Here is a 26,182-nt window from a genome sequence, read left to right on the forward strand (position 1 = left end):
ACTGTTCACTGAAGCATCATCAGAAATGGCCTCAGTGGAAGGCTGGCTGTCAAGAAGCCATTCATAATCAAGAGAAACAGGGATAAAACAGAAGAACTGCACTGATGGAGGGATGAATCCAAATGTGAAACTTTCAGCTCAAATTGTTAATAAAGCAAGGAGAGAGGTACGACAGTAAGTGTCTACAGCCATTTGTAAAACATGGAGGCTCTGAAATGGATAGGCCTGTCATGCAGCCGCATCACAATACACCAGCACAAAAACTGACTGAACGACACAAAGAGTAACTAAAAGAAAACACAATTATCATGAAGCGTTTGATGTGTGCATTTTTCTATGTGGCCTAAATTAACACTGTTATTAAAACGCTGACACACTGGACTCTTTCCTGTAACCACACAGCGATTATTAAATCTGATTTATATGATAAGTTAATTTCCACAGGATGGTACTTCAGTTTGTGAGGACGATGGGTAAACAGAGGTGGAGGCAAAATGTAATTTACAAAAGACCAACAAAATTTTTTAAAGTTATCTGAGAGTGAAGTCTTGATGACAGACTCTGACAGAGCATTTAGTTATACTGAAGCTGTGGTATTGTGTGGGACTCTGTCTTCTAAATGGCCCCTGGAAAGCCATACAAGTCTTTATTTGGGCATGCAGGAACTAATCCTTAGAAAATGAATGAGTATGAAAAATGGAGCTTCTCCACAACAGTGTGTTTTGTTGGTGGAGTTATGAAATGGTCTCTCACTCACCCTTAACCCACTGAGTCTATTAGGGATCCTCCTGCCATAGCACACGGTGGGGTCAGTATAGAAGAACTCTGCAGGCGTGGTGGGGTGAGCTGGGGAGAAATCAGGGAGTCCTCGCAGAGGTTGAACAGCTGGATGAAGCTCCCCTTGAGCCGGTTTAGGTAAAAGTGACTCACCTGTTTGAGCGTTTTCTTGACTGTGGCGTGGAAGACCTGCGGCCCTGTACAGGGACAGGAAGGAGGGGTGGTACAGGGTCCTGTTGGACAGAGGGGGCAGGACCGTCTTCCTGGGCTTCTGATGGAGGACAGAAGATGAAATCACCACCGCTGACCCGCAGGACCTGCGCATGCAGTCCAAGTGAGCTAAAGAGTGATGTCACAGAACACTCACCGATAAATGCTCCTCGCTGTTCATGGTGGTTCAGCTGTGTTGCTCGAGAGGTAAGGGTAGTATCTAACTACTAACTACTCATAAACTTAACTTGTTTATGCGGCGTTAAAAGAGGAAAAAAAAATCAACTTAAACACGCGCTCCCGCTCGCGGCGGGGTAGCGACACCTGCTGACTGACGTATGAAACGCAGTGTGACTGCATACATGTATTTCCGGTCATGCTCTTAATTAATATTTGTAAAAATAAAAATAAAATAAATTAAAAAAATAAAAAAGGATCAGGAGAAAAAAGTCATTGTCTCTAATAAAGTGTTTAAATTCACATTTTTAATCAAATGATATAAGAAACCATGCAGTGCATGACTTTAAGCAATTAATCACACCGACGTCCTCTTAGATATTTTACAGAGTTCCAAAAAATGTCGGGTTTTTTTGCAATATAAACGCATGAGTCGCTTTATTAGGTTCACAAATGAACCACCCCATGTTGTGTAGCTTCCTGGATTTTATACTTATTGGGCTACATACTTCTTTATTATGCAGGCTATACAGTGCATAAAAAAATTCACATGCTTTATGTAACTGAAATGTTTAATTATCTGTGCTAAAGAAAATAAAGTTATAGACTATTAATAAGAAACGTGTATACTTACTGCATTTGGTGTATTTTAACCAAATATAATGCATATTACAGGATGTAACACCAGCATGTGTAAAAACATGGCTTTGATTTTGCTACCCCATTTGATTTCCATGCTACGTTAGGGAAAATTTCTCTAGATCCGCACCTGTGCACCCCATCTGCTTCATGGTTGGACTTGTGCATTTAGAGACACTCCTCTACATACCTTGGCTGTAACTTATGGTTACTAGAATTATTGATGCCTTCTTATCAACTTGAAGCGGTCCGACCTCTCTCCTCTGACATTTTCAGCCAGAGAACCCTGCTTCTCACTGGATTCTCTTTAAGACCAGTCTCTTAAACCCTACTGATAGTTGTGTGATACAATCCCAATAAATCAGCAGTTTCTGAAACAGACCAGCAACCATGCCATGTTCAAATGAATTTAAATCACCCGTCCTCATTCTGTTGCTCAGTTTAAATTTCAGGAGGTCATGCTGACCTTGTTTACATGTCCAAATGCTTTCATGTGACTGGCTGACTGAGGTACACTTATCGCTGTAGTGCACTAGTCTGTATTCACTACCTGTGCATTTCACTCCTTCCCAAGCTTCTCACTCTTTAATATATTTAGACCAAGATACAAGTTTTCCTGAATATTTAGGGGGAAAAAAAATGAAAATTAAACATTGGAGTTGGTGAGCCATAATTATTCCTTTCCACCCCTTTTTTATGACCATGAGTAAGGTACATGAGTTCCTTACAATGAAATCTCAACAGTCTAACATCCTGTGTCAGAAACACTCAAAAATGATGCAAAGTACACAGTAGTAAAGCTCTACAAGACAAATAATTTCAAAGTCAGCTTTAATGCAGTTTTGTCCCATTTAAAATATAACTTTGACTTTTTAAGCTCCTGAAAGGGGATCGCCTGCAAGATTGTGAACCCTAGAAACTCTGAAGTATCGAGCAGATGGATGAACACCAGGTACAAACACAATAGGTTTTGTGTGTCTTGCTGTAGTAGGGGTGCTTTGAAGTGCTGCAGTGGGCTTTCTGGTGGGACGTTGCAGTCCTAGAAACAGATTAAAAAAATAAAATTAGATTTTGAACAAAGCAGCATAATTTCCAGCAGGTGAATAAGTTACTGTACCTGCTGTGGACTGCACTGTGCGGATGATTTTACCAACTCCAACTGTATCAGACACAAATCTGTACATTGTAAAGAGTTGATGGAGACTAGATAGAGGATATGTACACTGCACGATCACCCTGGGAAACAAGGACATCCTTCAATGTCATGGATTGATGCAGGTGGGGAAAAAAAATAAATTAACAGGAAAGTTTTGAGATGCATACCTCTCAGTGGCATCACTAGAAACCAAGTCCATATTCTGGTCATTCTTGTTGTAGAAGATCTCATTTTGATAAGTCACGTAATCCTTTCCAAGCTGAAGAAAAAGTACAATGAGGGCAAGGCAGCACAGGGAGGGGATGCCACAAATCAGTAAACTCAGCTTTTACCTCAAATATAAATCCACAGCTGTTGACTGGAAAAGAAAAGAGGGCCCTGGTGCCATTCATATCTTTAGGCCCACAGGAGTTGTCCATGAGGCTCATTCTTAATGTTCTCCCTCCACTTGAGACTACTGGAGGCAAGTTTGCCACCACAGTCATCATCCCATCAGTCGAACACACTGCATAAACAGATGGATTTTAGCATGAGGGGTAACTGAGACCATCTGCGATAATAAAGCTTGGATGCACTTACTAATGAATTCTGGGGGATTGAACAGACAGGTCTTAACTGTGGACGTCTGGACTTCTGATGTTTCACGAACTCTCACAAGGATCTCAAAAGTTCCTGAGAATCCCTTCAAAGTGACATCCTGCCAAACACATGCAGTAGTTCTACATTTAAACATAATTCAAGCCTATTAAGAACAAACTGATGATGCCAATAGCATTTCCCTCGTCTACCTGGTATTTATACCCATGAGTGGCAAGTGGCACATCAAGCTGCAGACTCTGGCTGTCATTACTCAAGATGTAGCCACGCCGGTCTGCCAGGTCTGAGGTTAGCACGTCTAACCTGATGGTAAACTCCCACAAGTAGTCAAAAGGCTGATGGTTCAGCTTGAAGCGTATCCCGGACTCAGAGCAGACCGCATCAAGGGCTGGAGGTGCTGTCGGATAAAAGCTTGTTAACCAGTCTTAAAGCTTTTGCCAATATTGAGTAAATAATCAAATAACTTACAGACATCTGTGAACACTGCCACAATGGATGCCAAGTGGTAATAAGACTCATTTCCAGGTAGCACAACCAGCGTGTAGTTAATATCCAGCATAAACTGAAGAACTGCATCTTCTATGAAGAACTAAAAAAGAAAACACTAAGATGAGCAGGATTTAAGCCAACATGTTGTGAATAATCTTTATTTCAAACATAGGTAACAAGTGTTTATATCAAAACAAAAATCAAAGTCATCGTTTTCACAAGGGCGTGGTGGTGGCAGGGTTACCTTCTGTTTGATAACAGGGTCCTGGAACGGCACCTTCAGTGTGTAGCCATGGGTGCCGTTAGGGTGAAGAACTTCAGTGACTTTGTAGGTGCTCATATTTGTAAGTGGCAACGTAAATTCTTGTTCATTCAGCTGGATAGAAACTAACATGACATCTTCAGGAACATCGCCGACATAGATGGTGAATATCTGTTCTTCAAGGACTGTTTGATTATGAGTGAAAATCGTGCAGGGCAACAGGGGAGTAACCAGAGTCCTGCGAAACTGGAGCAAGGTATCTACATAGTCACGATCTACTGAGATCTGCTCCACGGAGAGGTCGAAGGCATAAAACTCATAGAGGCTCCCAATAACAAAGCTCTGAAAGACAAACATGCAGTTTGCATGACTTCAATCTTTACCATTAGATAAACTGCTAGTCTGACTAAAATATGTTTCACAAAGGATGTAATACAAGATTAAATTAGTCACATGGCCACAAAGACCAACATCTCTAGAGTAAAAATAGGATAACAATCTCAGTTCTGGCTTGGATTGCAGTCACTCTCCGAAATGTTGCAATGAATCCGAGTCAGTCTGCACCGATGAGCGCAGCTCATCTGTGATTAAACTGAACACTATTCAGGAATATCGCCTGTTGGCAATCTGCTTTCTAAAGCGAGAGTCATCGCTGGCCTACTTCCTGTCTTTCAAAAGGCAACAAGACTACAGAATGCACGCAGTTACAACAAACGGGGTTGTGCCGAGCTCTCCAGTTTTTCCCTAGTTTGGAGAATTATTCAAGTTATTAAATGCTTAAACAAGCCATCCCTGTGCATTATCCAATTCAACATTTTAACAAGCATCCTCAGAGCAATCCAAAAGCTACACTTAACATGCACTGCAAAGAAATTTCCAAGTTTGTATGATCCTCAGCTCAGCTTAAATATCCATCCTCTGACCTTCCTGTGTCCTCCTTCAGCATTATAAGGGATGCCGACATGGACTGTGCCCTTGTGCTTCTCAACAATGTAACCCCTCTTCTCTGCAATTAGCTGCTCCATGGGATCCCCGTTGAGTCCAATCCTGATCTGTGTGCCACCGACACTCGGGTACAGCGCCTCCGGAGTCTTCCACATCATATAGCCCCCGTCATCAAAGTAACCTTCATCTGTTAAGAGGAACAACATTGCAAGTCCACCTGATCCTAAGCAGAAAGTCACTAAAATGACATAAAGGCAGATACTGACACATGGAGCAAGCAGCCAAGAGGTCGACCATAAGAACAACCCAGTTTTGTCTGGAGAACACAGTTGCATACACTGCCTCCACTGGAACATCCTCCACCTGCAGAGAAATGCATGTAAGCCTTGCTTTGCATCAATGGTTCAAATGCAGATTCTGAATCTGTGGTTTACCTCAGTGCTCAGTGAGTCGGGTTGTCCATAGGGCGTTCGAAACAGAAGTCTTCCATCCCTCGAGTCAAACGTATAGCCCCGCTTCCGTGCTTGTGACACATTCATGGACGGCATCTGGTCCTCCGGTCTTTGAAAAGTCACCTGCCAGTCTGAAGAGGTGGTGCTGCGTACCTGGAGGAAATGTGCAAATCTTAAGACCGTTTACTTCCCTAGTGAGAAATTTACGCAAGTGTAAGACTTACAGCTCTGACTGCATTCCTGTTGTGTCCGTTTGTCCCAAAAGGACAGGTAACATCACTCCTCACAGACACCTGCACAGAATTCACCAAATTACAGGGTGTAAAATTTTCACCACTAGATTATGAGTAGAGTGCAGACTGCAGTCAACCAAGTTCTGTTTTCTTACCCTCTTCCTATTCAAGTGTATAATCCTAGCTATGGTGGCTGCTATAGAACAGACATGTTTTCGTCAGCCAAGAGATCAAAAACATTACATGGACCGTAATCCATAAAGGCCACTGCCAGCTGGGATGCAGATCCACACATCCAGTTTGCCACTTTGTGGAATGCCATCAGTCCACTGCTTACCTCAGCTATCAATGCCAAGTGAGAAGCATCCACTTTACTCACAGAGAGACTGCAAAACTAAACTAGTCTGATACAAGTCAATGAGTCAGTGAAGCACTTTATTTTAAAGTTCTGACTTCAGTTCAGAAGGTGAGGAAGATGATGATATTTTATTACGGTGTGGGTGGCATAGTCCTTGTCCTTCATGTTTATTTCTTTAGTGATGTGTATTTTTAATTGATTAATTATAACATGTTTGTTGGGGACATGCAAATATAGATTAATGTATATTTATCAGTTCAGTATTCATTTTTTTCCTCTATAAAAACAACCTCAAAAAATTACTGACTGTACATTCAAAAAAAAAAAAAAAAAATCTGCTTCTTCAGTGAAAAAAATAAAAAGAATCCAAATTTACCTCCATGTAGTTCATCTCACAGGTAACCTCTCTGTGAGACCATTGGAGAGATAAAGTGCAGGTCTTGTTCAGTGCATAGCTGGCCTCCTTTCCCTTATGTGTAGCGAGCAGGTTAAAATTAAAGGAGAACATGTCATCCTGAAATACCCAGAAGAGAAAATTTATCAAAGCCTTCTCTCTTTACGCAGCAGCATATTTCTGCTTATTTGACTGCTTGCACATACTTTGTTGTCAGTGTGGCAGCTGAAATAAGAAGCTCTGAGCTCCACGTGGCCCAGGAGAGGGAGAGCACTCACGGTATAGCCACACTTTGCAGCATACTGTTCAGTGATGGCATACACTCCTGTTCTATCTTTACAAAAAGAAGACTACCTCAGTAGTCATGCAGCTCAGTACTGGCCAGAATTATCAGACGAAAGAAGCTTTTAAAAAAAAAATGCTCCAATGCAGAAGAGAAGCTTTTAAGGGGGACTTACCCACAGCCTCAAAGCGAAGTTCCTTTCCAGAGAAGGAGAGATCAACAGCTATCATGAAATAACGCTCACGACACTCCATATGAACTCCTGCATGAACAAAGCAAGTTTTAAGTACAGATTACCAGTATTTTTAAATCGCACTCCCTAATCACATGCATTTTACCATCCGTAATGAGATCACAAATTGCAGCTGAGCACACGGAGAGGAGAAAGACCACACTGCAACACAAAGGGACATGTGACAGAAAACCTAACTGGAAAATAACTTCACAAATAAACTTGATGATTTCCCACTAAGCCAGCTTACCTAAACTTAAATGCCATACTCGCTGATGTTGGCAGGGTCTAAAGCTAGCCTGAGTGCTAGCAAACTACACTTCTAACCAACACAAGCTCAAGTAAATCACGTGTTTGGGATATCCAAACCACATCAGCAGTAGTCTGTGTGAGCTCAGCTGCTTTTGTTAGTTCATTTCTTAACCCCTGAAGTTAAAAGCAGAGCTCACTTTTAGCATCAGCTGCAAGTGATTTAAAGATGAGTTGATTTTTCAAAGGCTGCACCTGTGAGTGTAACTCTGAGAGCCTCTGATTGGCCAGTGACACTACCAGAATATAGGCAAGGCAAGGCAAGGCAAGTTTATTTATATAGCACAATTCAACAACAAGGTGATTCAAAGTGCTTTACAGAGACATTAAAAGCAAAAACAAATAAAAAGCATGATTTAAAATTGATTAAGACAAGCAAACAAACAAACAAACAAACAAACAAACAAAACAGTATTTAAAATCAAAAATCAAAACAGTAGATAAAATCAGAACAGTAGATAAAATCAGAACAGTAGATAAAATCAGTAGTTAAAATGTAAGTTTTGAAATTTAAGCTTAAAAGTGTGGATTTGGTGTTTTATTCAAAAGCAGCTGAGAATAGGTGAGTCTTCAACCTGGATTTAAATAAACTGAGTGTTTCAGCTGATCTGAGGCTTTCTGGGAGTTTGTTCCAGATATATGGAGCATAAAAGCTGAATGCAGCTTCTCCGTGTCTGGTTCTGACTCTGGGAACTGATAAAAAACCGGATCCAGATGACCTGAGGGATCTGGAAGGTTCATACTGGGTCAGGAGGTCACTGATGTATTTTGGTCCTAAACCATTCAGAGCTTTATAGACCAGCATCAGAACTTTAAAGTCTATCCTCTGACGGACAGGCAGCCAGTGTAAAGACCTCAGAGCTGGACTGATGTGGTCCACTTTTTTGGTCTTAGTGAGGACTCGAGCAGCAGAGTTCTGAATGAGCTGTAGTTGTCTGACTGATTTTTTTTTTTTTTAGGTAGACCTGTAAAGATGCTGTTACAGTAATCAAGCCTGCTAAAGATGAATGCATGGACTAGTTTTTCCAGGTCCTGTTGAGACATCAGATCTTTTATCCTTGAAATATTCTTGAGGTGATAGTAAGCTGATTTTGTTATTGTCTTAATGTGTTTTTCTAAGTTTAGGTCTGCATCCATCATTACACCCAAATTTCGCGCCTGGTTTGTGGTTTTTAGGTGTATAGATTGAAGTTCTCTGGTGACCTGTAATCGTTTTTCTTTGGCACCAAAGACTATTACTTCAGTTTTGTTTTTGTTTAGCTGGAGAAAATTGTGGCACAACCAGTCATTAATTTCCTCAATGCATTTACCAAGAGCCTGTACAGGGCCTCGGTCTCCTGGTGACATTGTGATATATATTTGTGTGTCATCTGCATAGCTATGATAGTTTATTTTGTTGTTCTTTATAATCTGTGCCAGTGGGAGCATGTAGATGTTAAACAGAAGGGGTCCCAAGATGGAACCTTGGGGAACTCCACATGTGATACTTGTCTGCTCAGATGTGAAGTTGCCTATTGATACAAAGTATTTCCTGTTTTCTAAGTATGTTTTGAACCAGTTTAGTACAGTTCCTGAAAGACCTGCCCAGTTCTCCAGTCGTTTGAGTAATATCTTGTGGTCAACTGTATCAAATGCTGCACTGAGATCCAGTAAAACTAAGACTGACATTTTTCCACTGTTTGTATTCAGACATATGTCATTAAACACTTTGGTCAGAGCAGTTTCAGTGCTGTTGTTCTGTCTAAAACCTGACTGGAAGGCATCATAGCAGTTATTCTGTTTTAAGAAGTAATTGAGCTGTTGAGAAACTGCTTTTTCAATGATCTTACTTAAAAATGGGAGGTTTGAGATCGGCCTGTAGTTATTCATTTGTGTCTTGTCAAGATTGTCCTTTTTCAGTATAGGTTTAATTACAGCAGTTTTTAGTGGTTCTGGAAACACACCTGACGTTAAAGAAAAGTTGACGATCTGTAACAGGTCTGACTCCAAAGTCTTTGAGACCTTTTTGAAAAAACTTGTTGGCAGGACATCTAAACAGCAAGAGGAGGAGTTCAGTTGACCTAAGATGTCCTCCAGGTCTTTGCTGTTAATAGTGTGAAACTGTTTGATGGTGTTTAAACAGTTTTTTGGTGGACACAGTACATGTCCTGGATCTGCTGTTGATGTACCAATTGCTTGTCTAATCTTTTGGATTTTGTCGGTGAAGAATTTGGCAAAGTCATTGCAGGCCATGGTCGAATGAAGTTCAGCTGCCACTGACACAGGAGGGTTTGTTAGCCTGTCAACTGTAGAAAATAAGACCCGAGCATTATGACTGTTTTTGGTGATGATGTCAGAGAAGTAGGTCCTCCTTGGACTCCTCAGTTGTAAATTATAATTGTGAAGTTTCTCTTTATAGATGTCATAATGAACCTGGAGGTTTGTTTTTCTCCATCTGCGCTCAGCTTTCCTACACTCTCTTTTTTCATTTTTCACCAGTGTGGAGTTTCTCCATGGAGACTTTTTCCTTCCAGAGATAACCTTCACCTTAATGGGAGCAATAGTGTCCATTACATTTAACATTTTAGCATTGAAGCTATTGACGAGCTCATTGACTGAACCTCTGGACAGGTCAGGTGTTAATGGGAAGACCTGGTTAAAGATCTCACTACTGTGTTCAGTTATACACCGTTTTGTGATCACTGCTGTTGATATATTTGTGTGGGCTGAGATTTTACTTTCAAAGAAAACACAGTAATGACAGACAGTAACGTTTGAAATGCTCAGGCCCTTGGAGATCAGTAGGTCAAGAGTGTGTCCTCTATTATGTGTGGCCTCTGTTACATGCTGAGTCAGCCCAAAGTTGCCCAGAGTGTTACTCAGGTCTTTAGTTCCTTTGTCCTGAGGGTTGTCCACATGGATGTTAAAATCCCCAACAATAATTACGCAGTCGAAATCAACACAGATCACAGACAGCAGTTCACTGAGGTCATTAAAAAAGTCTGTGCAGTATTTGGGAGGCCTGTAAACATTAAGAAACACAACTTTGGATGGGGCCTTCAGCTGTAAAGCCACATATTCAAAAGACTGAAAACTTCCAGGAGATAGCTGCTTACATTGAAATGATTCATTAAATAAGACGGCAACCCCTCCTCCTCTCCTGCTCACCCTGGCCTCACTGATAAAACTGTAGTTAGGAGGGGTCGTCTCCAATGTTCCCTCTAAGCTGCGCACGTGCGCAATTGCGCACTGCTGGCACGGTCTCTGCGCACAGAAAATCTGCGTTGCGCACAAAAAAAATCTAACCTGAATTGAAATTAAAATTAATACTTCAACAATCCTGTTTTGCAGTGTTAGTCAGTAAGTGACTGGCTGCTCCCATATGGGATTAGAACGATGCCACCTTATCCCATAGTCCAGCCAATAATGCGTATATACGCAGCCAATCAACGTCGTTGACAGGCTATGACAGCGTCCTTATGTGCCGACACCGGTGTTTAAGCTGGCAAAGCGGCGTGGCTGATGTGGAGTGAAGCCACGTTAACGACAACGTGTACAACCATTGGAGATGTGAGCAGGACAGACGGAACAATTGACAGAAAAAGTGTGGACTTTATACCAGTTTTTAAATTGTGTTGATAGGCCACGTAAAACCAGAGTTGTGATAAAAAAAAATGCAATGTTTGGTTTTCTTCTTGAATACTATCTTTGTTTATATTTACTGCGGGAAGAAACGGTAAAAACGGCGTTTTATAAGGAAAACGCTCGAAAGCACTCTACGCCTGTGAGCAAAAACAAACCCCACCTCTCTCTCCCTTTCCTATTGGTCGAAAAAAGTACCATGTCGACCAATCCAAAAATGATATGGCAACGTGGCATCTAGTTGTTAAGAAACGGGGGGAAGTTTTAGGAGTGACGGCGGTGTTTTGAGATGTGAGAGATTTGAGACGTTTAGCGCAAATCTTGTGTAGTTAGTGTGTAGTGTAGTCAATAGTTTTGTTGTGTGTGTCAGAACAATGAGGCGACTGCTGAATGTTACAGGTGTTACAGGAGTGATACATCTCCTGTTGTCAGGCCTGCAGGAATCAGGCTGTTGTTCTCCTTTATCTCATAGTGGACAGAAATTATTTTTTGGAGTGGCACAAATAATTTGTGTGGCATCAAATTTGATGCAGAACAGCTGATTGTTCTGTAAATAGTTTGAAATGTTTATTTAAAAATGCCTTGGCTGTATTAAAAAAATAGCTGCAAAAAACTTTGTTATTTGCCAAACTGAGTTACTTTTTTGAAGAAGTAACTATATAATTTATTGCCCAACATTGGTCATTATATACTGTATTTGGCAGAGAGAGAGTTACAGGACTCTCTCCCAGACCACAGACTCATACTCATAATACAAGTCAGAGCTTTATAAAAAAAAAAAAGAAAAAAAAAAAAGAAAGTTGTGTTTTCGAAATAGGAGTTCAAGTTATTTTTTACTTCCAATAGTGTTAACATACTACACAGGCCAATGACTAGATTTTTTTTTAAATTTTCATTGTAAGTGAGCTAAAGCAGTTAATTAAAAGTAGTCTAACATAAATGTAAACGCTGTAATTTGATTATTTTAATAAACCATGTAACTTGGATGGATTAGATGCCGGCGTGACCACAGTGCACACGTCTGATGTCGCTCACAGTGGTCCAAGGGATCGCTCAGGGAGTTTGTGTGTTCGCTCAGACACATGAAAAATTAGAGGGAACATTGGTCGTCTCGATGAGAACAGCTCCACTGTTACTTTGGTCCAACCAAGTTTCAGTTAAAAACATAAAATCAAGGCTGTGCTCAGTGATTAAATCATTAATTAAAAATGTTTTCCCAGCTAAAGATCTAACGTTTAATAAAGCCAACTTAAGTGTTTTCGAGGTATTATTTGCCCCCTCGTGTTTGGGAGCAGTCTGTGGCACACAAGGTATGTTTACTATATTTAAAGATCTTTTAGAGTGCAGCTCTCTGTGTTTTGACCAGGCCACACGTCTCCTTCTGTCACCTAAAAGTACAGAAATTTTAAAACCTTCTAATAAACAGGGTCCCAGCTTCTCCTGGGAAAAGTCACCACTGTCATAATCCTCGCAGCCCGGACCCTCCACACATCACACATCAGACTGCGGAGACAGAGCATGAAGGTGGTAAGGAGGAACTAAGGGGGGCGAGGCTGCGCAGTGTAACTTTGATTGCTCTGTTGAGGGCGGGGCTCGATGGCGAACCTTTGGCTGCTCTGGTGGGGGGTTAATGGGCGACAAAAAGGGATTGGGCCGGGGGGTAGATCTGAGCCCAGCATTGACCCGCTCCATCATCTCCTCAGTGAATTTCAGGTGTGGGGAGGAGGGAGAAAGGGAGGGGGAGGAGGGTGATGGCCTGTCAGGGGTTTGGGGGACTGGGGAAGGTCGTGGTCCCTGGTCCTGGTCGTTAGTGTTGTTGAGAGAGTTGGAGGCAAATAGGGACCCCTCTTCTTGCCTCAGATGTCTCTCCTTTCTGAGGCTCTTCCCGGGTGGGGGCAGATGGAGCTCCTCCTCAAGGTTTCTGCTGGGCTTTGTTTGTTCTTGGAGTACTGTTTGTTCCTCTTTATGAGATAACTCCTCGTTTATCTCAGCCTTGGCACCAAGCACAGATGGATGACGTATGGAATAAAACAGGTTGGAGGTGAACAGTTTCACCCCTGACTTGTTAAAATTAAATCCATTTGCTTTAAACAGATGCCTGCGTTCCCAAAAAAATATTAAAGTTGTTGATAAAATGCACTGAGTGGTCAGTACATGCTGATATAAGCCATTTATTCAGTGCAAACAATCTGCTGAATCTCTCGTCTCCTCCTCTGACGGGCGGTACAGGCCCACTGATGAATACAGCTGCATTCAGAGAGTTTACAGTATTTAATAATCCAGTAAAGTCCCGTTTCAGAACCTCCGACTGTTGTTTGGACACATCGTTTGACCCTGTATGCAGAACAATATTTGTCACAGTTAGATATTCATCTGCAATCTGAAGAATTCTCTCCTTCAGGTTGTTGACCATATCCTTAGGAAAGCAGAGGACTTTAGTGTTCTTACCGCACATCCTTTGTACATCCTTAACGGCAGAGTCACCCACAATCAGAGTTTCAGGCCTAGCCTTTAGCTTTCCCTGTGGCCTTTTACTTTTCAACAGATTTTCAGACCTTACTTCGCTACTTTTAGATGTATGGAATAGAATATAAGTACTGATATGATGGCTTCAGGCTTCTTCCCTAGCCTGACGCAGGGTTTTCAGTGCACTTTAGATTCTACTGATAAAGTTGCAAAGGTTCTTGAGCTTAATATTTGGCCCTTCTGTCTGTGTGTGCAATTTCAAACTGTGATATTCCCATTGATAAATTCTTTAAAGTGCACTGAAGCATAAATCTGCAGTCATTTGTGCATATGTCTGGATCTTATATTTCTTTTTTTGGATTTCATTTTCAAATCATGTTGAAATCCTCAGTGGATCACAAGTTGAAGTTCAATCACAGGATTGGAGTAAGGCTCTTGCAGCACCCTCTGGTGGACAAGGGAGGAACTGCACCCCATTTTTTCACACTGTAATGTAATAAATATGCAAAAGAAGTGTTTCAGAAATAGATCGTATGGTTGTTAGGTTCCACCCCCGATAAAAAGTCTAGTCTACTAAATATGTGCAACAAAAATAAAACAGATGGTATACATGCAAAATTTGTCGCAACCGATGGATTTGAAAAAAAAAAAAAAAAAAGGCGAGTGAAGAATAAACATTTAGTGCATCATGGGGAGCCCTCAGGAGCCAAGGCCTATTGCAACATAACTAAGGGGGAATCCTGAGTCACCTAATCCAACCCTAACTATACGCTTTATAGGAAAGTTTGGAACCTAATCTTAAAAGCAGAGAGGGTGTCTGTCTCCAGAATCCAAACTGGGAGCTGTCCTCACAAGAGGCGCCTGAAAGCTGAAGGCTCTGCCTCCCATTCTACTTTTAAATAGCAGGAACCATATGTAAATCAGCAGTCAGAGCAACGTACTTTATTGGGGTGAAACGGTATGATGAGGTCTTTAAGACAGGCCTGATGTTTAAATCGATTTTAAATTCGATTCTGGATTCAACAGGGTGGTACAGAAACCTCTTACCTGAATTTGGAAGCAGGAAATTATTTCATCCAAGTCTGTCTTAAAGACATGCCTGCAGTTTGTGTCTCATCTGGCTTCAATGCCCTTACTTGTTGCAGTTACTTAATAAAACTGGTCATAAATAACACTACCTCAACTTGTCAACTGAGTGGATCATTAAAACCAGAGTTTGCATTTCCAGTACTGGTTTTGGTTGATATCCCAGCTGGCTTCAGTGCTCTTCATAAAGCCACATCTATAGATGAGAAGCATTTGTGACCTAAAGATGACAACACCAAGTTTTGATTGGACTTTTGCTTAAACAATTTATATTTTGTCACGATTACAGTAAACTGATGTCATTGTTATGGAACAAGTTAAAGCCAATGATGTGAGGTCAGCAAATCAAGTGGAGCCCGTGCTTTAACAATGGCCTTGTTTGCAGCAGTGGCTCCTACCTCGGTGCAGAGGTTTGTCTTCTCCAGCGCTGATAATTGGCGTCTGTCTTGTGTCAGTGACGTAAAAGATGGCTTTAATGCAATATGACCAAACAGCTGTCACTTTCTAAAACATCAAATATGTATCGGATTCAGTACCACATACGAAAGTGACCTGGTCGGATTTGAAAAGACCGGATTTGTGCTGTTCAAACTGTCATACCATGATTGGATATGGGTCGCATAGGGTCAAAAAAAGTCAGATTTGATGCGCTTTCGCCTGCAGTGTGAACGTAGCTTAAGTGACAAACTGACAAGACTTAAATGAACCATGTGATCCAGCCTTTATTACATAAAAAACAAACAAACAAACAGACAAAAAAAAAACCAAAGTCTTAGTTCTTTAAATGACAGTAAATACATTTACTTGTGAAGATTCCTTTAGTCCTGTGGAAAGAAATATTAAAATTTAGACACTTCCAATGCTGGCAAATTCTACCTGGTTTAAAAGTAGTGCAGACCTTTGTTTGAGAGATTCTTTAAGAAACTCGATACTTTGATGTACTTTGCAGCAGGCTGGTAACGCGGTCGTATGGTCACCGATCTCCTGGTGGATGCACTAGTGGGCTCCACTGCGGGACCTAGAGTAAGAACAGAATTTAACTTAACATTTTCAGTGACACCGATAGGCTGTTTAATTGTTAAACCACCCACCTTCAATGATGCGGTTAGAATGCACAATACGACCAATGCCAACTGTGTCAGACTCAAACTTGTATGCCGAGAAGAGGGCATGTAATCCAGCCACAGTATATGTGCACTGCAGCAAGACCCTGGAATACAAGTTACATTTTAGTAGTTGAAGGGTGAAAACCCAAGTAGTTGAGGGTGAGGATGCATACCTGTTCTTACTGCTGAGATTTTCTGGATTTCTCACAGAGCTGAAGATGATCTCATTTCTATAGGTCACAGAGTCCCTGCCCAGCTAAGTAAAATAAAAGTATTTTAATATTTGGTACAAATGATACATAAAAGATAACATTTGTTCACTACCATGATTATAGCGCCACAGTCATTAACAGCAAAAGAAAAGAGAGCCCTGGTGCCATCTGCATCTTTAGGCTGACAGGATTTGTCCCTGAGGCTGGTTTCAGCTGGACTCCCTCCACTTGGGATTGGCAGAGACAAGTTGGCCACCACGGTCACCTTCCCATTGGTCGAACACACTGCACCGACAATTGAATTTTAGCATGATGGGTTACTCTGAGACTGTCTGCAATAATCACGACTGGATGCACTTACTAATGAATTCTTCGGGACTGAACAGACAGGTCTTAACTGTGGACGTCTGGACTTCTGATGTTTCACGAACTCTCACAAGGATCTCAAAGGTTCCTGAGAACCCCTTCAAAGTGACGTTCTACCAAAACACATGAAGTAGGTCTACATTTAAAAAGAATTCGAGTTTAAGGACAAACTGATGGTGCCAACAGCATTTCACTCGTCTACCTGGTATTTATACCCATCAGTGAATAGCGGCACATCAAGCCGCAGACTCTGGCTGTCATTACTCATGATGTAGCCACGCCGGTCTGCCAGGTCTGAGGTTAGCACGTCCGAGCCGATGGCAATCTCCCAAAAGTAATCAAAAGGGCGATGGTCCAGCTTAAAGTGTATGCTGGACTCCGAACAGTTGGCATCAAAGACAGGAGGCGCTGTCGGATACAGGATTATTTAATACCATTTCATGCTTGAGCCGAAGACTGAACACAGGTTCAAGACTTACAGACACGAGTTAGAGCTGTGACTGTTGTTTGATGATAATAAGGTTCATTTCCAGGCTGAACAGCCAGTGTGTAGTTGACATTCAGGATGTGCTGCATTGCCACGGCTTTTCTGGAGAACTAACAGGAAACATTTTAAGATTTTAATAACCAGCATGAAATACGGGGGGGGGGGGGGGGGGGGGGGTGTTAATCCCAAAGATTACCTGCAGTTTGACAATAGGATCATCAAAAAGCACCGTCAGTGTGTATCCATGGGTGCCGTTGGGGTGGAGAACTTCAGTGAGGTTGTAGGTGCTCATATTTGTAAGTGGCAATGTAAATTCTCGTCCATTCAGCTGAATAGAAACTAATACCACATCTTGAGGGACACCGCCGAGATAGATGGTGAATGTGCGCTCTCTTACAAGAGTTTCTGAAACAAAAAGCCCGTCAGAATATGACCACAGCGATGTGATGCAATGCATTAGATACACTTACGATTTTCAGTGAAAATGTGGCACCGCAGCAGGGGAGTGACTATAATCCTGTGAAAACGAAGCCTGGCCACAATCTCAGCCTCGTCAACTGAGATCTGCTCCAAGTAGAGACGAAAAACATAGTATTCGTAGAGGTCTCGAGACACAAAGCTCTGCAAGAGAGTCAGGCTATGTCACTAATATTTCATCTTAACCTGATAGCTCTGCTGTGATTTGAAGACCTGCTGAGTCCAAGTCTACAGCTCTGCCTTCTCACCTTCCTGTATCCTCCTTCAGCTTTGTAAGGGATACTGACTTGCAGTGTGGTGTTAATCTTCTCCACGGAGTAACCCCTCTCCTCTGCAACTTTCTTCTCCACAAGTTTCCCATTGACTCCAATGCTGACCTCCGTCTCATTTAAGGGAGACACCAGACTGTGGAGCAGCTCAGAAGTCTCCCACATCATATAGCCACCGTCATATGACCCATTATCTGTGGACACGCCATTATTGTTGTTTCCTTATGAGTATTTGGGTTAACCCCCTCCCCCCGCCAAAACACCAGGATTAATACTGACGCATCGAGCAAGCAGCCAACAGATCGACCACAAGGACAACCCAGCTTTGCCTCGAGAACAAGACTGCATGGACCACCTCTACTGGAACGCCATTCACCTGGACAAGGAAACAAAAAAGGGCATTTTTACATAAGCCGTGAATAAGATAATGAGCCTTTACCGTTTCTCATCCCTTTACCTCAGTGCTGAAAGAATGGGGTTGCTCATACGGTGTCCGAAACACAAGCCTCTCATCTGTGAGAGCAAACACATAACCCAGCTTCCGAGCTTCAGAGAGGTTCATGGGCAGAAACTGATCCTCTGCTCTTTGAAACATCACCTTCCAATCTGAGTAGAGGACCTAAGAGGAACAATATTTCAATTCTGTAATTTTAGCTATGCATAAAAATTAAGTTCGGCAGCTGTATTTAAGGCAAAACATACAGGTTTGAAAGCAGAATCGCCGTTTTCCTCATACGGACACGTTGCTTCACTCCTCACCGACACCTGCAGAAAATCCAGGATTATAAGAGATCTCAAGGAGTTCCCTGGATAAACTGCTACAGGGTGAATCCAAGCTTACTTCCATGTAGTTGACCTCACAGGTAACCTCTCGGGGAGACCACGGGAGTGACAGAGTGCAGGTCTTGTTCAGCGCATATGTGGCCTGCTTCCCTCCACGTGTTACAATCAGGTTGAAGTTGAACGTGAACACTTCATCAGCCTATGTAAGTGCATGGGAACACCAGGTTGCCATCATACAGAACAGACAACACTTAACGTGCAGTAATTAAGTCTGGATAAATTGTGTTGGGGCATACTGCATCATTAGTATGGCAGCTGAAGTAAGAGGCTCTGAGCTCCACGTGGCCGAGAACTGGGAGAAGACTGATGGTGTATCCACACTCTGCCGCGTACTCCTCGGTGATGGCGTGTACGCCTGTGCTGTCTGGGCGACAATCCAGAGGTTAGTGAGATTTAACATGCACCAGGAAGGAGTTACAGCCAGGCAGAGACTCACCGACAGCCTCAAAGCGAGGTTCATCCCCAGCAAAGGAGAGACCAACAGCTATCATGAAGTAACGCTCACGACACTCCATTTGAAGAACTCCTGCATGATTAAAGATTTTAGAGATTGCTTTTGTAACACAGCTGCTCTTATAAGAAGCAAACATTTAAAGCTCACCACTGGGAATATCACGTGTTGAAGCTGTCCGCAGCGACAGGAGGAAGAGCACTCTGTAAGATAAAATAGATGTAAGTCTCAGGGAAGAAAGCTGCTTCAGGAGCAACTCAAACTGGTGGGGAAAACACCTTACCCAAAGCAAAAACAAAAGGCCATAGCCACTGATGTGTTGGTAGTGTCTAAAACTAGCCTGGCTGCTAGCAAACTACACCTGCTAACCAACACAAGCTCAACTGTTGCTTTACATATCCTGGCCACACTGGCGCCATGCAGTGCTGAAACCCAAACCAGCTTTTATTACCACACCAGCCGGGCAGCCGCTACACCACCATGTGTAGCCTGTTAGAAATCAAGCCATCTTTCAATCAGCAGACCAGTTTCATGGCAGCACAGGTGTTGCCAATAACAATACCAACAGTCCTCCACTTGTGACCATAGTGATACAAAGCTACATGGTATGGGAGCTTTTTTATCATCCATAAATCAACGTTTCAGGTTGTCATCTTATTTTCTCAAATGTTTGAGTTAGTAAGTCAAATGTTTGATTCATGGATGATTTTTAGTGGGAGAAACATTCATGTGTCATTTATGCTTAAAAAGAAGAATTAAACTACGCGTCCATGTCACCACTTCCCATTTTATTTTAAGAACAGACTTTAAGAACATATTGATATTGATATGACTGACGTAAGTGAGAAGTGATATCCTTGGATGGTCATCTTAACCACATAGGTCTGGCTGTGAGTACTGAAGCTCCACCCATAAACTTTCTGTTACGACTGTTGTCGTAATTAACATATGTAAATTTGAGTGTGCAGGTGCTCCTCCGTGATTGGTGCATCCAGGGTGGATGGCTCGCACCGATTGGCTGAGGACCTGGAGGCAGCGGATAAGAAGAGACCGCCAGGGACTGCCATGTCATTCATTCTCCGCCCAACCCAGCCGGCAGACCGTTCACTGTGTCACTATGTTTGTTGAATGTAAGAGCATGTAGGGGTGGACCGCCTTTTTGTTTGATTAGTTTTCTCCTGTTTTTGTTAGGTAGGGAGGAAAGTACTTGTCATTTGGTTTAGTTCTTTTGACTAGGTAAGTTGTACTTACTCCTGAGTTAGGCTACCTTTTGTTTGTTGTTTTGGCCTTGGTTTCACCCTGAAGTTATAATATGCTCCCTTCCTTTGTTTAAATGCACTTATTGTAAATAAATCACTGTTACAAAGTATTAAGTGTGTGACGTGCTGCTTGGGGTTGGACGGGGATGGATCACCCTTTATGTTGTGGTCTGGCCGCGCCTAGACGGGCCATAACATAATTGGGGGCTCGTTCCGTGTCTTTTCTCGCTTTTTGGTGAGTTGGGTTGGCGTGTCCAGTTCTGGTTAGCAGTTTTATTTTTTTTGTGTGGGGGGTGTGAGAATGGATTTTTCACTTGAAGATTTTGTGGAGGCACCTTCATGGGAAAAAATTGACAAATGTAAGAAAGCGGACCTACTCATTGTGGCTAACTCTTACGATGTGGAAGTGTCTTACAGTGCTCGCAAGGCAGAGTTGAAGGAAACACTGGCTGAAAAGCTAGTGGAGAAAGGTGTGCTTCTACCACGGGGGGCTGATGAGGAAAGCAAGCCAGTGAAAGGGGCAGATGGCACTGCATCTGGAGCGGATGCTAGCGCAGTTGATGCGTCTGCTGCTGACACGGAGGCTGATCGGATTTCTGAATCCAGTGAAGGTACGTCCACTGAGGATCTGCGCCTCACGCTCCGCATAAGAGAGGTGGAGACCCGCAACAGGCAGCTGGAAGTGCAGGCGATGCATCTCCGTATCAGGGCTCTTGAGCTTGAAAAAGGCTCAGCTAAAGTTTCCCCGACGTCATCAAGCACAAGTGCTCCTTCTTCTGCCAGTTTTGACATAAGTAAGCACATTAAGTTGGTTCCCCCGTTTCGCGAGTCTGAGGTAGACTCTTATTTTAGTGCATTCGAGCGCATAGCCGCTGCTTTGAAGTGGCCGAAGGAGTTTTGGTCCCTCTTACTTCAATGTAAGCTTGTGGGAAAAGCCCAGGAAGTGTGGTCAAGCCTGTCTATTGAGCAGAGTTTAGATTATGAAACTCTTAAGAAAACTGTGTTGCAGGCATATGAACTTGTCCCTGAAGCATATCGGCAGAAATTTAGGAATCTTAATAAAACTGCTAACCAGACTTTTGTTGAGTTTGCGCGAGAAAAGAATGTGTTATTTGAGAAATGGTGTTGTTCATGCAAAGTTAAAACCGTGGAGGAGTTGAAAACTCTTATTTTGCTGGAGGACTTTAAAAAATGCTTGCCTGAACGCATCGTGACTTATTTAAACGAGCAAAAGGTGTCATCTCTCACTAACGCAGCACTTTTGGCTGACGAGTTTGTTTTAACGCACAAAAGTGTGTTCTGTGCACAGAATTCGTTTCAGGAAAGTTTCTCTGAACGAAAAAGGTCACCAAAAGTAGTGCGTAACAATATGTCTGCGTTTATTGCTAAATCGAACGGTCGCGAATGTTTTTATTGTCACGACTCAGGACATTTGATTGCTGCGTGCCCAGTATTAAAAAGAAAAGAAGCGAGGGGCGCTAAATCTCCTGCAGGCGTGGGTTTGATTAAAACCGTTTGCTCGCCAAAGGTGCGCATGGAGGCTGAACGAAACCCGAAAACTGACATCGATCCACAGTTCCTACCATTTGTGTCATGCGGCTTTGTTTCGTTGACAGGTGAAGAAAATGATAAAGTGCCAGTCACGATCCTTAGAGACACGGGTGCGTATCACTCATTTTTATTAGAGTCTGTACTGCCTTTATCTGAGAAAACATCCTGTGGTTCCGACATACTAGTGTGGGGAATAAAACTGAGTGTGACCAAAGCCCCTCTGCATATGGTACACCTGCATTCGCCGTTAGTGTCGGGCTACGTTAAAGTCGCCGTGCGCCAGCAATTGCCAATTGAAGGAGTTTCCTTCATTTTGGGTAATGATCTAGCTGGTGGGCATGTTTTTCCCCCGCCAGAGGTTGTTGATGTTCCTACTCTTGTTGCCGATTCAGGCTCCCCTGCTTCAGAGGTGTTTCCTGCGTGCGCAATTACTCGTGCGCAGGCTCGTAAAATGGGTGAGATTGTGGACTTGTCAGGGTCGTTTATGGCTACGCTTGATGAAGACGACTCTTTTGTGTCACCCATGGAGTCTGTAAAAATATCAGCATGTGATGTTCCTGAAATGATTCCTGAAGACATTAATCAGAGCTTGAACATGACCAAAGAAATGTTGATCAAAGCACAGCAGGTTGATCCTTCACTGGTGCCTTGTTTTTCCTCTGTTGTGGACAGAGAGGTATCTAAAGCGCCAGTAAAATATTTCCTTGAGAACGGTGTGCTTTTGCGGTCTTGGTCCCCTGACTCGACTGATCTACATAGGGTAAATCAGGTTCTGGTGCCAAAGGAATATAGACTCCAGATTCTCAGTCTCGCGCATGATGCCAGCTTAGCTGGACATCTTGGGGTCAAGAAGACGTATCACCGCGTATTACGTAACTTCTTTTGGCCTGGACTAAAATCGGATGTGGTGAAATATTGTCGCTCATGTCATACTTGCCAGGTAGTGGGAAAGCCAAATAAACCGATTCCACCAGCGCCTCTTCACCCTATTCCAGCGTTGGGTGAGCCATTTGAGAGGGTTCTGTTGGACTGTGTGGGCCCGTTGCCAAAATCGAAATCAGGCCACCAGTACATATTAACTGTAATGTGCGCTGCCACTCGCTTTCCAGAGGCAATCCCATTACGCACATTAAAGGCAAAGAATGTTGTGAAAGCCCTCACAAAATTCTTTTCAACTTTTGGGTTACCCAGAGTTGTCCAAACTGATCAGGGAACAAACTTTATGTCAAAAGTGTTTGCGCAGGTTTTGAAGGAGTTAAAAATTAAACATCAAACGTCCAGCCCATATCACCCAGAGAGTCAAGGTGCACTGGAACGATTTCATCAAACCCTAAAAACCATGTTGCGCAAATACTGCCTTGAATCAGGTAAAGACTGGGAGGAGGGACTTCCACTTCTGCTTTTTGCTGTTAGAGAAGCCACCCAGGAATCCCTTGGATTTAGTCCGGCTGACTTAGTTTTTGGACACACTGTGCGCGGTCCTCTGCGACTGCTTAAAGAAAAGTGGTTATCAGAGTCGCATCAAGCCGAACATAATGTGTTAGATTACGTTTGCAGTTTTAGAGAGCGTCTTTTCCGGGCATGTCAGCTGGCCCGTGAAAATTTGGAACAAACTCAAGGCAACATGAAAGCCCGGTATGACAAAAAGACGGTGGTCCGACATTTTGCTCCTGGTGAAAAGGTTCTGGTGTTGCTTCCTTTAGCTGGGTCTAGCCTCCATGCTCAGTTTTCCGGTCCCTATGAGGTGGACAAAAAGATAAGTGACACTAGTTACGCAGTAAAAACTCCTGATCGAAGGAGAAAATTGAGGGTTTGCCACGTCAACATGCTTAAACGCTATGTTTCTAGAGAGGACGCGGCAGCTGAAAAAACCTCTCCCATAGCGCCTGTCTCTGTGTGTTCGGCACCACCACTGTATGTTTTGCAAGATGATGACTTGATTGAGAAGAGCGGTTGTATGCCTGTTGCCCGTCTGCGAAACTCAGAAGTGTTAGGAAACTTAGAATCTTTTCTGTCGCATCTGTCAGATTCCGCCCGCAAAGATATCAGTGATCTGATCGAAGCTAATTTGCTGATTTTCTCTGACCACCCCCGGCAAACGTCTGTGCTGTGTCATGATATTGTTGTGGAAGTTGATAAGCCAATAAAACAACATGCTTATAGAGTAAATCCAACCAAGCGGATTTTAATGCAACAGGAAGTTGAATACCTAGTTAAACATGGGTTAGCTGAGCCCAGTGACAGTGCGTGGAGTTCGCCCTGCATTTTGGTGCCGAAACCTGATAACACCCCACGTTTCTGTACCGATTTCAGAAAGGTTAATGCAGTCACAAAACCAGATTCCTTTCCTCTCCCCAGAATGGAGGACTGCATTGATCGTGTCGGCTCAGCTACATTTGTCACTAAATTAGACCTGTTAAAAGGGTATTGGCAAGTTCCGTTAACCCCCAGAGCTTCTGAAGTCTCCGCTTTTGTAACTCCAGATCATTTCCTCCAATATACTGTAATGCCCTTCGGGTTGCGAAACGCACCTGCAACATTCCAGCGTCTAATGCAGAAGGTATTGTGTGGAGTGAAAAACTGTGAGGCATACTTGGATGACATTGTCATTTATTCTCCAACACGGTTAGAACATCTAGAAACGCTCTCTGAGGTGTTCAGACGTTTTTGCAAATCTTCTCTCACATTAAACCTCTCTAAGTGTGAGTTTGGGAAAGCCACCATTACTTATTTGGGGAAACAGGTCGGACAGGGGCAAGTGCGCCCTGTGGCTGCGAAAGTACAGGCCATTGTTGATTTTCCTGTCCCGCAGACAAAAAGAGCTCTGCGTCGCTTTTTAGGAATGGCTGGTTTTTATCGAGGGTTTTGCAGAAATTTCTCTGATGTGGTTAGTCCCCTAACTGGTCTTGTTAGCCCTTTAAAGCCTTTTATTTGGTCTCCAGTATGTCAGGTGGCATTCGAGTCTGCCAAGGCATTGTTGTGCAGTGCACCAGTGCTAGCTGCGCCGAATTTTGAGCGCTCTTTTAAATTAGAAGTAGATGCCAGCTGGTGTGGTGCAGGCGCTGTTTTATTACAGGAAGATGGTCATGGCGTAGATCATCCCGTCTGCTACTTTTCGAAAAAGTTTAACAGACACCAGACCCATTATAGCACCATTGAAAAAGAGGCTCTTGCCTTACTCCTTGCATTACAGCATTTTGAGGTCTATGTCGGGTCAAGTGTGCTGCCTGTGCAGGTGTTTACCGATCACAACCCACTAGTGTTTCTTTCCCAAATGCGCAACTCCAATCAAAGACTTATGCGCTGGTCCTTGTTATTGCAAGATTTTAACGTGAAGATCAACTACAAGAAAGGGAAAGAGAATGTGTTGGCTGATACTCTGTCTAGAGCACTTTCTTCTTGAATTAAACATTTTGGGGGTAATGTTAATTCTTGGGAAAGGGGGTGTTACGACTGTTGTCGTAATTAACATATGTAAATTTGAGTGTGCAGGTGCTCCTCCGTGATTGGTGCATCCAGGGTGGATGGCTCGCACCGATTGGCTGAGGACCTGGAGGCAGCGGATAAGAAGAGACCGCCAGGGACTGCCATGTCATTCATTCTCCGCCCAACCCAGCCGGCAGACCGTTCACTGTGTCACTATGTTTGTTGAATGTAAGAGCATGTAGGGGTGGACCGCCTTTTTGTTTGATTAGTTTTCTCCTGTTTTTGTTAGGTAGGGAGGAAAGTACTTGTCATTTGGTTTAGTTCTTTTGACTAGGTAAGTTGTACTTACTCCTGAGTTAGGCTACCTTTTGTTTGTTGTTTTGGCCTTGGTTTCACCCTGAAGTTATAATATGCTCCCTTCCTTTGTTTAAATGCACTTATTGTAAATAAATCACTGTTACAAAGTATTAAGTGTGTGACGTGCTGCTTGGGGTTGGACGGGGATGGATCACCCTTTATGTTGTGGTCTGGCCGCGCCTAGACGGGCCATAACATTTCTGTTTGTGAGTTGGAGCCAATCCAAAGAACCCTGGCTTAAGGGGGAGGAGTTAAATGGGTTGTTTCAAACAGAAGATGAACAACAGCTTGTATTTTAATGCTTTATGAATAAACTGACACTGCCCTTCTTCAATAAAATGTAAGCTTCCATCAACAAAGTTTATTCATTGAGTCTTTAATATTTGGATTTTTCATGGTTTGCAAAGAAAAACAAAAAGTAGTAGTAGTAGATATGTCTCTGCCAGACACATACATTGTATTTATACACAGTGGTATAAAGGATTTTGTGTATCTGTCCTTTTAGCAGTTGAGCTGAATCAGTCTGTTAGAGAAGATGTTCTGCTGCCTGACCAGTAAGTGGTTTGATCGGTCACTTTCTCTCCACAATAACTTCAAAAGTCTTCCGTTTGCAGCCAATCACAGAGCCAGCCTTCCTGATTAGTCCGTTGGTGTCATCAGCTCTGATGCCTCATCCCTCCTCAGACCACAGC

At 42.8% G+C, this 26,182-nt stretch overlaps 2 protein-coding genes across 2 annotated transcripts; both read right to left on the reverse strand.

Annotated features, from left to right (window-relative positions):
* Positions 1-2,675: 2,675 nt before the first annotated feature.
* Positions 2,676-7,471, reverse strand: LOC134623993 (uncharacterized). Its single transcript, XM_063468989.1, has 17 exons — positions 7,455-7,471; positions 7,311-7,366; positions 7,148-7,234; positions 6,896-7,023; positions 6,672-6,809; positions 5,929-5,997; positions 5,687-5,857; positions 5,519-5,615; positions 5,231-5,439; positions 4,290-4,649; positions 4,025-4,145; positions 3,748-3,953; positions 3,539-3,656; positions 3,292-3,464; positions 3,127-3,218; positions 2,921-3,039; positions 2,676-2,842 (listed from the first exon to the last, which is right to left on the reverse strand). Exons 1-17 carry the CDS (start codon positions 7,469-7,471, stop codon positions 2,676-2,678), a joined length of 2,328 nt encoding a protein of 775 aa, XP_063325059.1.
* An 8,033-nt stretch (positions 7,472-15,504) lies between these two features.
* On the reverse strand, positions 15,505-18,961 carry LOC134623994 (uncharacterized). Its single transcript, XM_063468990.1, has 17 exons — positions 18,883-18,961; positions 18,683-18,810; positions 18,445-18,585; positions 18,306-18,368; positions 18,061-18,222; positions 17,883-17,979; positions 17,583-17,797; positions 17,328-17,478; positions 17,054-17,262; positions 16,850-16,967; positions 16,573-16,778; positions 16,366-16,483; positions 16,117-16,289; positions 15,966-16,048; positions 15,778-15,896; positions 15,619-15,704; positions 15,505-15,510 (listed from the first exon to the last, which is right to left on the reverse strand). The coding sequence occupies exons 1-17, from the start codon at positions 18,959-18,961 to the stop codon at positions 15,505-15,507; spliced, it is 2,154 nt and encodes a 717-aa protein (XP_063325060.1).
* Positions 18,962-26,182: the final 7,221 nt, after the last annotated feature.

This window comes from Pelmatolapia mariae, linkage group LG3_W (genome assembly GCF_036321145.2).
Source record: "Pelmatolapia mariae isolate MD_Pm_ZW linkage group LG3_W, Pm_UMD_F_2, whole genome shotgun sequence".
Taxonomy (NCBI): domain Eukaryota; kingdom Metazoa; phylum Chordata; class Actinopteri; order Cichliformes; family Cichlidae; genus Pelmatolapia; species Pelmatolapia mariae.

Bases quoted from the DNA above. Each gene is read 5' to 3' on its own strand.
- LOC134623993 (XM_063468989.1), bottom strand. The intron at 7,235-7,310 runs GTAAAATGCATG...TTGTTCATGCAG, and splicing joins TTGTGATCTCATTACGGATG to GAGTTCATATGGAGTGTCGT. The intron at 4,146-4,289 runs GTAACCCTGCCA...TTTCTTTTTTAG, and splicing joins ACCCTGTTATCAAACAGAAG to TTCTTCATAGAAGATGCAGT.
- LOC134623994 (XM_063468990.1), bottom strand. From the start codon at position 18,961: ATGGAGTGTCGTGAGCGTTACTTCATGATAGCTGTTGGTCTCTCCTTT. The intron at 16,968-17,053 runs GTAATCTTTGGG...GTTTCCTGTTAG, and splicing joins ATCCTATTGTCAAACTGCAG to TTCTCCAGAAAAGCCGTGGC. The intron at 16,484-16,572 runs GTAGACGAGTGA...GTGTTTTGGTAG, and splicing joins CTGATGGGTATAAATACCAG to AACGTCACTTTGAAGGGGTT.